Below are 16,170 nucleotides of genomic sequence, written 5' to 3'. Positions count from 1 at the left end.
CTGAAGCCCGGTCACAGCGCTCATCCACACCCTCCACCAGCTAGGTGTGTTCACGATCCAACATTCTCAGTCGGTCTCAGATCCCTGACAACTTCTAGGGTCCACAGAGACTGCAGGGATGGCTCCTGGAGGACAAGGGCTATCCGCAGAGGATGTGATTAATGACATCCATGCAGCGGCCTCAGGCTGCAGCAGAGAGAAGGTATAATGATGCACATGCTGCAACTTGCAACCTGGTGGAGCAAACCATCGGGATGCTGACAATTAGATTCTGGTGGCTGGACAGATTTGGTGGAGCCAGAGGGAATCCTGTGTCGTTATTGTCTGCTGCGCCCTTTACAACCTGGTGCTGCAAAGGGGAGAGGAGCTGGTGAGGAGAGGTGGAGGAGCTGGATGTCTCCTCTGATGAGGGAGGACGCCGATGGAGATGAGGGTGAGGAGGTCCTTGAAGGTGACGATGATGGTGATGAGGCCATCGCACTGGCCAGACAAGGCAGGCATGCTAGATTTGCAGAGGATGATGACGACATGCAATGAGGATGCTCCATAGATCTTCACATAACCTCTGTGAATGTCTAACTCCTGTCTGGCTGAGGGCAGCTTGCTTGCGCTCCATGATCAGTGTCATATCATAGAGATGCAGCCATAAAACTTTAAATGCACCTGATCCTTTGCCCGCCTTCAGTACCTGACCCCTTCAGGAGCACAGCATCACTGGTCACAGATGCTGAAGAGATGGGGGCCAGCCCCATCTTAAAGGTGCTGAGAGCACACAGAGAGAATGATGGAACTCTGTGATGCCTGCCCACTACATTCTGGTAGCAATGCCGAGCACCGTCGAGGCGCGAGCGTCAGAAATGTGTCCAGTGGATGTGAGGCCCGAACATCACTTTGGTCTGAAGGCTGCATAAAGCACAGGGAAGAGGCCCTGGACTGAGACACTTGCCTTTATCTTGTGCAGGATCCAAGGTTTCACACCTGAGTAACACGGACACTGCTCATCAGAACAAGGAGCCATAGGCAGGGAGACATTCTTGGAAGTTTATTTACAACAATGAACATTGTGTATAATTGATTAACACGCATGCCCAAGCCATGCAATTACATGCTCTTTAGAGGTGTCAGCTGTGGCTCAGTTCATAGCACCCTCGCCTTTGAATCAGAAGGTTGTGGGTTCGTGTCTCACTCCCGGAAACCAAGAACTGTGAATGTGCTCGAAAGAGTTACAATCTGTGACTGTTGATAACACGAAAGAGTTACATCCTCTTTATCTTCCTAACCCTGCTGTGTCTTGGTGCTCCCCCAACATCCACAGCGGAGGTGGAGGCAGCCTGCTGTCTGTTCCGCTCTGTCTGGAGCTGCTGGGGTCACAGGAAAAGGGGATTTGGATGGGCCAGACACTCCCGAGGTCACTTGGGTGGGTGGTCCCAGGGTGTGCACCTGCTAATCCTCTTCCCTATGGGTGCCCGAGGGCCCCGGCTGACTCCTTGAGGAGAAGGGGTTGCTGGAGTGAGATCGAGCTGTCCCACACCCCTCTCACGTACATACTGTTGGAGGGCAACAATGGCATCAGTGATAGAGTTGAGCCCGCACAGCAATGCAGGACCAATGTACTGGATCAAGGCCATCATCCTACCAATGTTGACCTCGAGCGTTGACATGCCAATGCTATCACCTCAGCTAATGGAAGCCCTTGCAGTTAACATAGTTGACTGTTCATTGCAATAGAGATCTGAGCACCACATGAGTGCAGTCGATGGCACCCTGCACCTGTGGGAAAACTGAGATCTGGGCAAATCCCAGCGCTCTTGCATCCTGGCTGTCCTGGTCCCGGACCGAAATGCACAAAGTTGCGTGCCTTAACGAAGGTGGCATCCGTGACCTCATGGATGCATTTGTGGGTAGAGGCTTGTGATATCCCACAGAGGTCACCTGTGGAGCCCTGAAAGGAGCCACTGGCATAAAATTGAGTGCCGTGGTCACTTTCATGGCCACGGGCAGTGGATGCCCTCCATGTCCGCTTTGTTCCAAATCCTACAGCAGCTCGCAGATGTGGTCGTTCTCTAGACACTGGTTCTCGGTCCTCTGCAGGAATGAAAGGTGGCGTCTATGGACCCTGGATCTAGCTAGGCGCTAAACACCAATGGCTTGTTGTGGCTCTTCAGCAGTGGGTGCAGGACCCCCAGCTGCCCCTTCTTCCAGAGGGTGCTGTTCCTTCCTCTGCTCAACCAGGCATCTTTGTAGCTCTCTTCTCCATTATCTTTGCTCTCTGTAAGCCACGAGGCATACAGCTGGGTCACCAGGCTCCATGCTCCTGATGTATCCATCCTGCAGGATGAAAGAGAGATGCGTGGGTTAGCTTGGGTGTTCTAAGAACCTCTCTTGGATAAGTCTGAAAGCCTCTTAATGCACTCCAGAGAGTGCTGGCCACCACTTGGATGGCCAGATTCTAGTGCACTGCATAGCTGTCCAAAACCCCACCCACCTCTGCCTCACTCCACCTGACTGATTGGCAGCAGCTCCACCCATTGGACTGCACGCTGTGCTCTCTGCTCAGGCGCAGGCATTCTCCTAACCGTGCTGTATGACTGCACTGTTAGCTTGAACGATGAGGTGACTGGTCCAAACCGAGATGTTGACATTGCAAAGGGCTGTGAGCTCCTCCACCAGTGATTGCTCCATGGCCAGCTTTAGCAAGGAGATTGTAGAACATGCCTAGTTGCCCAACTGTTCTGCAGTCCACTAAAATGCTTATTAGTTTGCAGTCTGTGCCCGAGGGGTGAAAAGTTTAGAAGCACCTGGTGGCACTGGCATGCCTCTGCATTGCTTGAGTGGGCGGATAAGCTAGAGGCCTGACTCCACGCATGTTAATGTGGCAGTGTCTGAACTGGCTCAGCTGTGGAGGAATGGTCACTTTATACAAGATTTCCCGAATGCGTGGCCATTTCCCTCCTCCCACCCTGCATGTGATTGTGCCCGCAGTGCAGCCCTTGCTCTCCCCAACTCGCCTCAACCACAGCGTAGCCCTTTTCCCCCCACCTCCTCCACAACTTGCCTCAACTGCAGGGCAGCCTTTGCCCCGGCACTGCACGGTCAGATAGTCGAATTTGAATTCAATAAAATATCTGGAATTAAAAGTCTAATGATGACCATGAAACCATTGTCAATTGTTGAAAAAACCCACCTGGTTCACTAATGTCCTTTAAGGAATGAAATCTGCCATCCTCACCTGGTCTGGCCTACATGTCACTCCAAATCCACAGTAATGTGGTTGATTTTTAAGTGCCCTCTGAAATGGTCTCCAAGCCACTCAGTTGCATCAAACTGCTAAAAAGTCAATAAAAAGGAATGAAACCGCGCGGACCACCGGGCATCGGCCTAGGCACCAGAAACGACCACTGCAAAGGCAGCCTTGTTGACCCTGCCAAATACTCCTTTCCAACATCTGGGGGCGTTTGTCAAAATTGGGAGAGCTGTCTCACAGACTAGTCAAGCAATAGCCTGACAGTCATCCTCACGGAATCATATCTTACAGATTATGTCCCAGACACCACCATCTCCATCCCTGGGTACGTCCTGTCCCACTGGCAGGACAGGCCCAGCAGAGGTGCCGGCAGAGTGGTATACAGTCGGGAGGGAGTTGCCCTGGGAGTCCTCCACATTGGTTCCGGACAACATGACATCAGGTCAAACATAGGCAAGAAAACCCCCTGCTGATTACCACGTGCAGCCCCCATCCCCCACCCTCCCCCTCCGCTCAGATGAAGAATCAGTGCTCTTTCATGTTGACCACCACTTGGAGGACGCACTGAAGGTGGCAAGGATACCAAATGTACACTGGGTCGGGGGCTTCAATGTCCATCACCAGGAGTGGCTCAGTAACACCACTACCGATCAAGCTGGCTGAGTCCTAAAAGGACATAGCTGCTAGACTGGGTCTGCGGCAGGTGGTGAGGGAACCGACAAGAGGGAAAAACCTACTTGACCTCATTCTCACCAACCTGCCTGACATAGATGCATCTGCCCATGACAGTATTGGTAGGTGTGGCCACCACACAGTCCTTGTGGAGATGAAGTCCCGTCTTCACACTGAGGATACCCTCCATCATGTTGTGTGGCATTATTACCGTGCTAAATGGGATAGATTTCAACCAGATCTAGCAACTCAAGATTGGGCATCTGTGAGGTGCTGTGGGCCATCAGCAGCAGCAGACTTGTACTCAACCACAATCTATAACCTCATGGGCCAGCATATCCCTCACTCTACCATTACCAACAAGCCAGGGAATCAATCCAGGTTCAGTGAGGAGTGCAGGAGATGCCAGGAGCAGCACCAGGCAAATCTAAAAATAAAGGTGTTAACACATGCCTACTTGTGTGCCAAACAGCATAGGCAACAAGTAATAGATAGAGCTAAGCGATTCCACAACCAATGGATCAGATCTAAGCTCTGCAGTCCTGCCACATCCAGTCATGAATGGTGGTGGACAATTAAACAACTCACTAGAAAAGGAGGCTCCACTGGAGAAGACCAGTACATCAGTGCAAAAGATAAGGCTGAAGCATTTGCTACAATCTTCAGCCAGAAGTGCCGAGTGGATGATCCATCTCAGCCTCCTCCAGAGGTCCCCAGCATCATGGATGCCAGTTTTCAGCCAATTCAATTCACTCCATGTCATATCAAGAAACAGCTGAAGACACTGGATACTGCAAAGGCTACGGGCCCTGTCAATATTCCAGCAATAATACTGAAGACTTGCGCTCCAGAACTTGCCACACCCCTAGCCAAGTTGTTCCAGCACTTCTACAACACAGGCATCTACCTGGCAATGTGGAAAATTGCCCAGGAATGTCCTGTACACAAAAAGCAGGACAAATCCAACCCAGTCAATTACCGCTCTATCAGTTTACTCTTGATTATCAGTAAAGTGATGTGAGGAGTCATCAAAACTGCTATCATGCGGCACTTGCTTAGCAATAACCTGCTCATTCACGGCCAGTTTGGGTTCCGCTAGGCCAATCTGATCTCATTACACCCTTAGTTCAAACATGGACAAAAGAGTTGAACTCCAGAGCTGAGGTGAGAGTGATTGCCCTTGACACCAAGGCAGCATTTGACCAAGTGTGGCATCAAGGAGCCCGAGCGAAACTGGAGTCAATGGGGATCAGGGGGAAAACTCTCCGCTGGTTGAGGTCATACCTAGCACAAAGGTAGGTTGTGGTTGTTGGAGGTCAATCTTCTCAGTTCCAGGGCATCACTGCAAGAGTAGTGTCCTAGGCTCAACCATCTTTAGCTGCTTCATCAATGATCTTCCTTCCATCATAAAAGTCAGAAGTAAGGATGTTTGCTGATGATTGCATAATGTTCAGTACCATTCGCGACCCCTCAGATACTGATGCAATCCATGTCAAAATGCAGCAAGACCTGGACATGGGCTGACAGTGGCAAGTAACATTCACTCCACACAAGTGCCAGGCAATGACCATCTCCAACAAGAGAGAATCTAACCATGTCCCATTTACATTCAATGGCATTACCATTGCTGAATCCCCCACTATCAACATCCTGGCGTTACTATTGACCAGAAACTGAACTGGAAAAGCCAAATAAACACTGCGGCTACAAGAGCAGGTCAGAGGCTAGGAATCCTGCGGTAAGTAACTCGCCTCTTGACTCCCCAAAGCCTGTCCACTATCTATAAGGCACAAGTACAGGAATACTCCCCACTTGCCTGGATGAGTGCAGCTCCAATAACACTGAAAAAGCTTGACACCATCCAGGACAAAGCAGCCCCCTTGATTGGCACCACGTCCGCAAACATTCACTCCCTCCACCACCGATGAACAGTGGCAGCAGTGTGTACCATCTACAAGATGCACTGCAGAAACTCACCAAGGATCCTTTGGCAGCACCTTCCAAACCCATGACCGCTACCATCTAGAAGGACAAGGGCAGCAAATACATGGGAACACCACCACCTGGAAGTTCCTCTCCAAGCCACTCACCACTCTGACTTGGAAATATATCACCATTCTTTCACTATTGCTGGGTCAAAATCCTGGAACTCCCTCCTAACAACACTGTGGGTGTATCAACACGACATCACTGCAGTGGTTTGAGAAGGCAGCTCACCACCACCTTCTCAAGGGCAATTAGGGATGGGCAATAAATGTTGGCCTAGCCAGCGACTCCCACATCCTGTGAATGAATTAAAAAAGCATATTCCTGCTCCTATTTCTAGTGCTCATCTTAAATACCATGAGAGGAGTTTGGCAGAAAAATGTCTACTCTCTGCCTACCTCTAAGTAGCTCTAAAATGGGGAGAAGTGACAATTAAATATAATAACTTTCATTGTTTCATGTCTAGGTTTCTGAGGGACTGCACAACAGGGCATTTCTCCTTTAAGGTACATCAATTTGTAGACACAGTGCTTTTGTAAATCAGATCTATGAGTCATTTTTGCTTCTCTGTAGGGGGTAAAGCAGTTGAGTGATCAGGAAAAGCAAATTAACTTCAAAGTCTCATTTTAAATTACAGCATTCTGAATACGATCTTTTTCACCCTTTAAATCTTCACCATAAGATCCATTGCCATAAATTGCAACTGGAAATTTGAGAAAAATACGAACACTATCAGTATATTCTGCACAGATTGAAGAATTGTCAGTTATTCTTGGTTTTAAAAGCAAGTTACATACGTTGACCTGTGACAGATTAACTTGCTGGACAGATTAGGTTTGTTGGGAAATTGAATCCCAGGGAAAGTTGTCAATCCTATCCTTTCTTGGCTGAGTTGGCCATTGCTCTTATACTTTGTCACTTTGTCCACCCATGCAGAGCCAGTTGGTAAAGATCATATTGAACTAATTTTATTGCATTTTTTTGATGAGGTAAGAGAGAGGGTTAATGCATAAAAGTGCCACATAACAGGCTTGCCAGCAAGGTTGAAACCCCTGAATAAACGGGACAGTGCCATCATGGATATGAAGTTGGCTGAATGAAAGGAAACAGAGAATAGTGGTGAACGTTTGGTTTTCAAACTGAAGGAAGGTTTATAGTGGGATTCCCCAAGGGTCACTATTAGGTCCATTGCTTTTCTTGATACATATTAATGACCTGAATTTTGGTGTGCTGTGCACTATTTCAAAGTTTTCAGAGGACACAAAACTTGGAAGTATTGTGAACTATGAGGGTGATAGTGATCGACTTCAAGTGGACGTAGACAGGTTGGAGGACACATGGCAGATGGAAGGTAATGCAGAGAGGTGTGAAGTGATATATTTTGGGAGGAAGAATACCAAGGAGAATATAAAATAAAGGATACAGCTCTAAAGGGGGCGCATGAGCAGAAGGAACTGGGGTATCTGTGCACAAATTATTGATGGTTGTGGGAAGGTTGAGAAAGCAGTTAATAAGGCATATGAGATCCTCAACTTCATAAATAGAGGCATAGGGTACAAAAGCAAGGAAGTTATGGTGAACATTTATAAAACACTGGTTCACAACTGGCATATTGTGACCAATTCTGGACACTATACTTTAGGAAAGATATGAAGATATTATATCGGAGAGGGTGCAGAAAAGGTTTACACAAATTATTCTGGGGATGAGAGACTTCAGCCATGTGGATAGGGCGAAGCTGGGACTGTTCTCCCTGGAAAAGGTTGAGAAAAGATTTTATCAAGGTATTCAAAATTATGAGGGGTCTGGACAGAGTAGGCATGGGCAAATTGTTCCTACTGGTGGAAGGGTCAAGAACCAGAGTACACTGATTTACAGTGATTGGCAAAAGAACCAGAGGCGACATGAGGAAAAGCCTTTTTTACTGCCTGTGTGAATTGTGCAAACAAACTTAATCATGGCTTTCAAAAGGGATAATTATCTGAAGAGAAAAGATTTGGGTTACAGGGGAGTGGGACTAGCTGAATTGCTTGTGCAGAGAGCTCGCACAGCCACAATGGGCTGAATGACCATTCTGTGGTTCGCCCTTCTGTGCTGTAATTATGATTCCATGAGGAGCTGTGAAATCCAATTGATCTGAAATTTCACAGCTTTTTTTATCCTTTCACAAGATGTTGGTTTAACTGGCAAGGCCAGCATCTGTTCTCCTACTTGATCTTGAACTGAGTGCCCTTCTTAACAGCGCTGTGGGTGTACCTACACCACATGGACTGCAGCGGTTCAAGAAGGCAGCTTACCACCACCTTCTCAAGGGCAACTAGGGATGGACAATAAATGCTGGCCCGGCCCAGCCGCATCCTATGAACAAATTAAAAAAAAAGAAAATTGGGGCAGAATCTGACACTGCTGGGGTGTCACCCCTTACTGATTTTTGGTGGATGGGGTACAGGTTCATCTTCTTGTCCACCTACCCAATCTCATTTTAGACAAATATCTGTTTCCGAGCTTGAGATTCCAGGTGTTCCTTGGTAACCTATGTCTCCCCTCTGAGCAAATTGCTATACAGGGTCAAATATGAGTCTCACAATTTTTATTCAAATGGCATTCATTCTGAGAGAGATACAGGGTTCTCACCCATTAGCACAGTGTTGTGGTAGCATTCAATTCTTCAGCCAAATAGGCCGATGGACACCTGTCCCTCGTGTTTTAAACTTAAATAAGGGCAACCATGTGGACATGAAAGCTGAGCTACCTGAAGTGAACTGGGATACTAGACTAGAGGATAGATCAATGGAGAAGCAGTGGCAGACATTTAAGGGGATATTTCAAAATACTCAGAATAAGTATATTCCTACTATAAAGAAAAATTCTAAGGGGAGGACTCAACATCTGTGGTTGACCAGAGACGTTGAGGAAAGCATCAAACTCAAGGAAAAAGCAGAAATACTGCACAAAGATGAGTGGCAGGTCAATTGATTGGTCAGAATATAAAGAACGGCAGAGAATGACTGAAAGGTTAAGGAGAAAGAAATTAGAGTATGAAAGGAAACTAGCTAGAAATGCAAAAATGGAAAGCAAGAGTTTCTACAGGTATTTAAAAAGGAAAAGAGCAAGGGAAATGAGTGTCAGTCCTCTAGAGAGTGACAATGGGGAGTTAATAGTAGATAATAAGGAAATGGCGGATGAAATGAACAAATATTTTGTTCTTGTCTTCACGATAGAGGATACAAAAAACATTCCAGCAATAGCTGTAAATCAGGAGGTGGAAGGGAGAGAAGAACTTGGTGAAATTACAATCACTAGGGAAGTGGCATTGAGAAAACTGATGGAGCTGAGGGCTGAAAAGTCTCTGGGTCCTGATGGACTTCATCCTAGGGTCTTAAAAGAGGTGGCAAATGAGGTAGTAGATGCATTGGTGTTAATTTTCCAAAATTCACTAGATTTTGGAAAGGTTCCATCAGACTGGAAAGTAGCAAATATAACTCCTCTATTCAAGAAGGAGGGGAGAGGGAGAAAACAGGAAACTATAAGCCAGTTGGCTTGACGTCTGTCATGCGGAAGGTTTTAGAATTGATTATTACGGAGGTCATTGCCTGCCACTTAGAAAATCTCATGGTAATCGGGAAGGGTCAACATGGTTTTGTAAAAGGGAAATCATGTTTAACCAATTTATTGGAGTTCTGGGAATCTGAGGGCAAATTCAGAGCAGGGAATGGGAGATGGAGAATTAGTGAGTGACTCTGAAAGGCAGAAGAAGCTTAAGCTAAAAAGTGTACAGCACAGGGATTTGGCAGTGTTAAAAGGTGTCTATGTAAATGCAAGGAGAATAGCAAATAAAGCCGATGAGCTGAGGACGCAGACAGATACATGGCAGCTGATATCATTGTTATAATGGAAACTTGGCTTAAAGAGGGGCAAAAATGGCAGCTGAACATACCTGGATATAGCGTTCCAGGCAGGTTAGCGAGGGGGATGAAAAAGATGGGGGTGTAGAATTATTGGTGAAAGAAACAATTACATCTGTGAGGAGGGATGATATACTAAATGATGCATCAAATGACGATATGTGGGTTGAGCTCAGAAATAAAAAAGGGGCAGCCAAATTGCTAGGAGTGTACTATAGACCCTCAAGAGAAGTGAGTTAGAAGAGCAAATAGGTAGGCAAATTTCTGAATGCATAAACAACAGGGGAGTAATAGTTGAAGACTTTGACTATCCTACTATCAATTGGGATACGAACAGTTTGTAGGACACAGAGGGCACAAAATGTTTGAACTGCATTCAAGAGAAGTCTTTTAGCCAGCACATAACAAGCCCAATGAGAGGGGGTGCAATTCTACATTTTGTCTTAGGAAATGAAGCTGGGCAAGTGGATGAAATAGCAGCGGATGACCATTTTGGAAATAGTGACCATAATACAGTTAGATTTATCATTATGGAAAAGGATAGGGGTAGAACAGGAGTAAAAGTTTTAAATTGGGGAAGACACATTTCTCAAAGCTGAGAGGTGAACTGGTGAAAGTAGACTGGGTACAGCTACTGGAAAGGAAAACAGTGTCAAATCAGTGAGATTCTATGGGCACAGTGTAGACACGCCCCACAAAGAAAAAGGGTGGTGCTGCCAAATCTAGAGTCCCCTGGTTATCAAGAAGCATACAGGCTAAGATAAAGCAGAAAAAAAAGAAAATTTCTGACAGTCACAAAAAGCTTAATACTGTAGAAAGCCTAGAGGAGTATAGAAAGTACCGGGGTGAAGTAGAAAAGGAAGTTAGGAAAGCAAAGAAAGGATGTGAAAAAATATTGGCATTAAAATCAAAGAAAACCCAGAGATGTTTTACCAGTACATTAAGGGCAAGAGAATAACCAAGGAAAGGGTGGGGCCTATCAAATATGTACATGGTAACTTTTGTGTTGATGCTGAAGATGTGGGCACCGTTTTTAATGAGTATTTTGTCTCTGTCTACACTTAGAGGGATGATGCAGACAGTCTAGTTAAAGAGGAGAGTGTGTGAAATATTAGATACAATAAGCATAGTGAGAGAGGAAGTACTGGAGGGACTGGCATCCTTGAAGGTGGATAAGTTACCAAGGACAGATGGATTGTATTCCAGGTTGTTAAAGGAAGCCAGGGAGGAAATAGCAGATGCTCTGAGGATCATTTTCCAATCCTCACTAGATACAGGTGAGGTACCAGAGGATTGGACTTCTCCGAACGTTGTACAAATATTTAAAAAGGGTGCGAAGGATAGGCCAGAAAATTATAAGTCAGTCATTCTAACTTCGGTGGTGGGAAAATTATTGGAATTATTGAGAGACAGAATAAACTGTTTCTTAGAAATGTACGGATTGATCAGGGATAGTCAGCATGGTTTTGTTAGGGGAAGATCATGTCTTACTGAATTATTATGGTTTTTTGAGGAAGTAACAAGAAGGATTGATGAGGGTAGTGCAGTGGGTGTTGTCTACGTAGATTCTAGTAAGGCATTTAACAAGGTCCCACATGGCAAACTGCTCAGAAAAGTGAGATCCCATGGAATACAGGGAAAGGTGGCAAGTTGGATCTAAAATTGGCTCAGGGACAGGAAACAAAGGGTAATGCTCGATGGATGTTTTTCCGAATGGTAAGCAGTTTCCAATGACATTCCACACGGCTTAGTGTAGGGGCCCTTGCTGTTTATTGTATATATTAGTGATTTAGACTGAAATGTGGGAGGCATGATTGGGAAATCTGCTGATGGCACAAAAATTGGCCATGTAGTTGATAGTGAAGAAGCTAGCTGTTATGTCCAGAAAGATGTCAATAGTTTGGTTAAGTGGGCAGAAAAGTGGCAAATAGAATTCAATCCGGAGAAGTGTGAGGTAATGCATTTGGGGAGGGCAAACAAAGCAGAATGCTAAATAAATGGGAGGATATTGAGAGGGGTTGAGGAATTGAGAGACCTTGGAGTGCATGTCCACAGGTCCATGAAGGTAGCATGACAGATGGATAAGGTGGTAAAGAAAGCATATGGAATGCTTTCCATTATTGGATGAGGTATTGAATACAAAATCAGCGATATAATGATGGAACTGTATAAAACGCTGATCAGGCCACAGTTGGAATTTCGTGTACGCTTCAGGTCACCACACTACAGGAAGGACATAATTGCTCTGGACAGAGTACAAAGGAGATTTACAAGAATGTTGCCAGTGCTGGAAAATTGCAGCTATGAGGAAAGATTTGATAGGCTAGGGTTGTTTTTCTTAGAATAGAGGAGGCTGAGGGGTGACTTAATTGAGGTGTACAAAATTACGAGGGGCTGAGATAGGGCAGACAGAAAAGAACTGTTTCCCCTAGCTGAGGGGTCAATTACCAGAGGGCATAGATTTAAGGTGATAGGCAGAAGGATTAGAGGGGACATGAGGAAAAAGATTTTTCACCCAGAGAGTGGTGGGTGCCTGGAATTCACTGTCTAAATTGGTGGTTGAGGCTGAACTGCTCAACACATTTAAAAAGGTACCTGGATCTGCACCTGAAGTGCGGTGACCTGCAAGGCTACAGCCCAGTGCTGGAAAGTGGGATTAATAAAGAGCAGTTAGTTTCTTTTATTCTCTTCTTTTTGCCAGCGCAGACACTATAGGCTGCATGGCCTCTTTCTGTACCATAACTTTTCTATGGTTCTATAGTTCTTTGAAGAAGTAATATGCGCCGTGGATATAGAGGAGCCTGCAAATGTACTGTACTTGGAGTTCCAGAAAGCATTTCATAAGTTGCCGCATCAAAGGTTATTGTAGAAAATAAAAGCTCATGTTATAAGGGGTAACATATATTTGATAGAAGATTGGCTGGCAGAAAACAGAGAGAATGTATAAATGAGTCTTTTTCTGATTGGCAGGATGTGACGAGTGGAGTCCCATAGGGATCAGTGCTGAGACCTCAACTTTTTACATTTTATATCAATGACTTAGATAAGGGGAGCGAAGGCACGATAGCTAAATTTGCAGATGACACAAAGATAGGAAGGAAAGTATGTTATGAAGAGGACAGAAGGAGGTTGCAGGCAAATGTAGATAGGGCGAATGAGTGGGAAAAAATCTGGCAAATGGAGTATAATGCAAAGTTGTTCACTTTGGCAGGAAGAATAAAAAAGCAGAGTATTACTTAAATGGAGAACGACTGGAGAATTTAGAGGTGCAGGGGGATCTAGGTGTCCTACCGCATGAGCCACAAAAAGTTAGTATGCATGTAGAGCAAGTAATTAAGAAGGCTAATGGAATGTTATCCTTTATTATGAGAGGAATTGAACATAAAAGTAAGGATGTTATACTTCAGTTTCCAGGGCATTGGTGAAACCGCACCTCGAATACCTTGGGCAAATCTGGTCTCCTTACTTAAGGAAGGATGTGAATGCACTGGAGGCAGTTCAGGGGAGATTTATTAGATCAATACCTGGAATGAGTGCCTTGTCTAATGCGGAAAGGTTAGACAGACTGGGCTTGTTTCCACTGGAATTTAGAAGAGTGAAGGGTGACTTGATTGAAGAATATAAGATCCTGAATGGTCTTGACAAGGTGAATGTGGAAAAGAGGTTTCCACTTGTGGGTGAGACCAGAACTAGAGGGCACTGTTATAAAATTTTAGGACAGAGATGAGGAGAATTTTTTTCACTCAGAGGGTTGTGCGACTTTGGAACTCTCTGTCTCAGAAGGTGGTGGAGGCGGGGTCATTGAATATTTTTAAGACAGAGGTAGATTGATTCCCTTGCCTAACAAGAACCTAAGGTTATTGGGGGTACAAAGAACAAAAAAAAGTACAGCACAGGAACAGGCCCTTTGGCCCTCCAAGCCTGTGCCGATCATATTGCCTGTCAAACTAAAACATTTTGCATGTCCGGGGTCCATATCCCTCTATTCCCATCCTATTCATGTACTTGTCAAGCTGCCCTCTTAAACATCACTATCGTACCTGCTTCCACCACCTCCTCTGGCAGCGAATTGCAGACACTCTCTACCCTCTGCATAAAAAACTTGCCCTGCACATCTCCTCTAAAGTTTTCTCCTCTCACCTTAAATCTATGTCCCCTAGTAATTGACTCTTCCACCATGGGAAAAAGCTTCTGACTATCTACTCTGTCCATGCCGCTCATAATTTTGTAATCTTCTATCAAGTCGCCCCTCAATGGGGTAGATGGGAATATGGAAATTGAAACACAAACAGATCAGCCATGATCTTATTAAATGGCAGAGCAGGCTTGAGGGGCCGAATGGCCTACTTCTGCTCCTATTTCCTATGTTCATATGTTTGTATGTCCCAACTTCCTTGCTTCCTTGGTGGGAGAGGGAGGTACTGGGGAGCCAGGGGTGTGGGAATGCTAAGAGAAGCCTGAAATAACATTGTAAATAGTGGGTTAAGTGCAGGGCAATCAGCTCAAGTTTTTGCGCTGACAGGACCACCAGGTTGGCTTCCCTGGTGCCCATTGAGATGCTCTGCAACTTCTGGATTTGCGTGTAAGTGGACTTCCTGGAAGTTGCGGTGCTGTTGCAGCCTCAATAGTGGTGAACTTCTGGACATTTGCCACTATTTGGACCGCAAGATCTTGGTCATTGATACGTTTATTTTAAGTGAGAACTGAAAGCTAAGACAGCATCGTTCAAGAGAAAGCCCCGCACATTCTGGAAACAAACAACAGATCAGTCAGGGTTTGGAAAGAGCAGAGATCAGGGGCCGGATTTACAAGTAGGTTGGGGTCTAGATCAGGTGCGGGTGAGCAGGCAATTTCTTACCGTCTGGTTCACCACCACAGTCCCGACTCCGAGCCATTTTCAACGGAGGCCAATTATTGTAAATTTTGGGGCCTATTAAGCCCAGTTTCCGTGTCAACTGGGATTTTCAGTCAACAATGCAGGCAGCCCATGTTGGCCTGGACATTGTCATGGACAAGGTGGATTCAGGGGTGAAGGAAGGAATGAAAGGTCAACCGAAGGAGTCCCCACCACTGCACCCCCTCCAAACCCCCTGAACACTCCCCTCCCCCCAACCCTATCCCAGACCTATAACAGCCGCCAGGCCACAGCTGGGCATCTCCTGGAAGGGTTCGCCCTCCAGGATCATGGCAAGGTAGCTGAGGTATTCTAAAAACAAATTTACATGGCTGTCTCCCTTGCAATCTCCTTGCTCAGATGGGCAGCTCCCACCTTGGCTGGTGGAATCACTGAATGCTGGAGAGTCTACCATTGGCTTTCCAGTGTCAGGAGCCTGCCAGGTGCCCCTAATTGAGTGGTGAGGCCGCTTCCTGGCCTTTTATTGCCTGGAACATTAAAAATTGTCATGTGGGTGTCTGATGGCCATGTGTGGTTGGGACCTGGAACTAATCCCTCAAGCCCTTTGAAAATCTAGTCCCATAAATCAGTGCAAGGATTTTTTTGGACAGTGAGATATATTAAATTGCATCAGTTGGGCAGGAGGTTTAGAGGGGACTTGAGGAAAAATTTTTTCACCCAGAGGTTGGGGGGTGTCTGGAGCTCACTGCTTGAAAGGGTGATAGAGGCGGGAACCTTCACAACATTTAACAAGTATTGGGATGAACATTTGAAATGCTATAGCATACAAGGCTACGGGCCAAGTGCTGTAAAATGGGATTAGAGTAGATAAGGGCTTGACGACCGGTGCGGACACGATGGGCCAAAGGGCCTTTTACCATGCCATAAACTCTATGACACTGTGACGCTATGTATATAGACATCCTAGTCCAATATAAATTTTAATCCTTAGCTGTTGTTCCTACCCCAATACTTACATTGACCAGACATCCACCTTGGGACCGTATTTCTTATGGGCCAAGAGCTCTGGAGCAGCGTAGGCTGGGCTCCCACATTGTGTGTTCAACAGCTCCTGGCTGTCATTCTTTAGGGTGTTGCTCAATCCAAAATCTACATTGAGGAAAAAACAAAACAGGGAATGAATACAAAAAAGTCACCTAAATATTCAATAGGTGCACAAGTGTGCACCTTATGTTTTATTTATTAACTTCTGACAATCCTGTTCTCCTTCCTCTCTTGAAGGTTTGAATTTTTTGCTGAAGTTTGGTTCCACGGCTATCAGGTATCTTCCACGGTGGAAGATTACAACTGATGTGTTCCACTTTCTGATTTGCATTATGCAAGGCCTTAGTTTAGGTGGAAGATTGAAAAGAGTGAACAAGCAGGAATAGTTTTCAATTTTTTTTTTATTTGTAACCACAGAAAATCCCTGAATGGCACATGAACAATAACATAGCTTTCATTAATTT

General features: G+C 45.6%; 1 protein-coding gene across 1 annotated transcript in view; it reads right to left on the bottom strand.

Annotated features, from left to right (window-relative positions):
* LOC144681135 (hormonally up-regulated neu tumor-associated kinase) overlaps positions 1–16,170 on the bottom strand; it is a 70,216-nt gene that overhangs the window by 27,234 nt on the left and 26,812 nt on the right. Inside the window, exon 4 of the mRNA XM_078542863.1 lies at positions 15,679–15,811. Coding sequence (XP_078398989.1) covers positions 15,679–15,811 — 133 coding nt within the window. The remainder of the gene's footprint in view (positions 1–15,678; positions 15,812–16,170) is intronic.

Source organism: Cetorhinus maximus, chromosome 5 (genome assembly GCF_964194155.1).
Source record: "Cetorhinus maximus chromosome 5, sCetMax3.hap1.1, whole genome shotgun sequence".
Classification (NCBI taxonomy): domain Eukaryota; kingdom Metazoa; phylum Chordata; class Chondrichthyes; order Lamniformes; family Cetorhinidae; genus Cetorhinus; species Cetorhinus maximus.
Note: the sequence above shows the minus strand (reverse complement) of the source record. Positions and strands in the feature narration are given on the sequence as shown.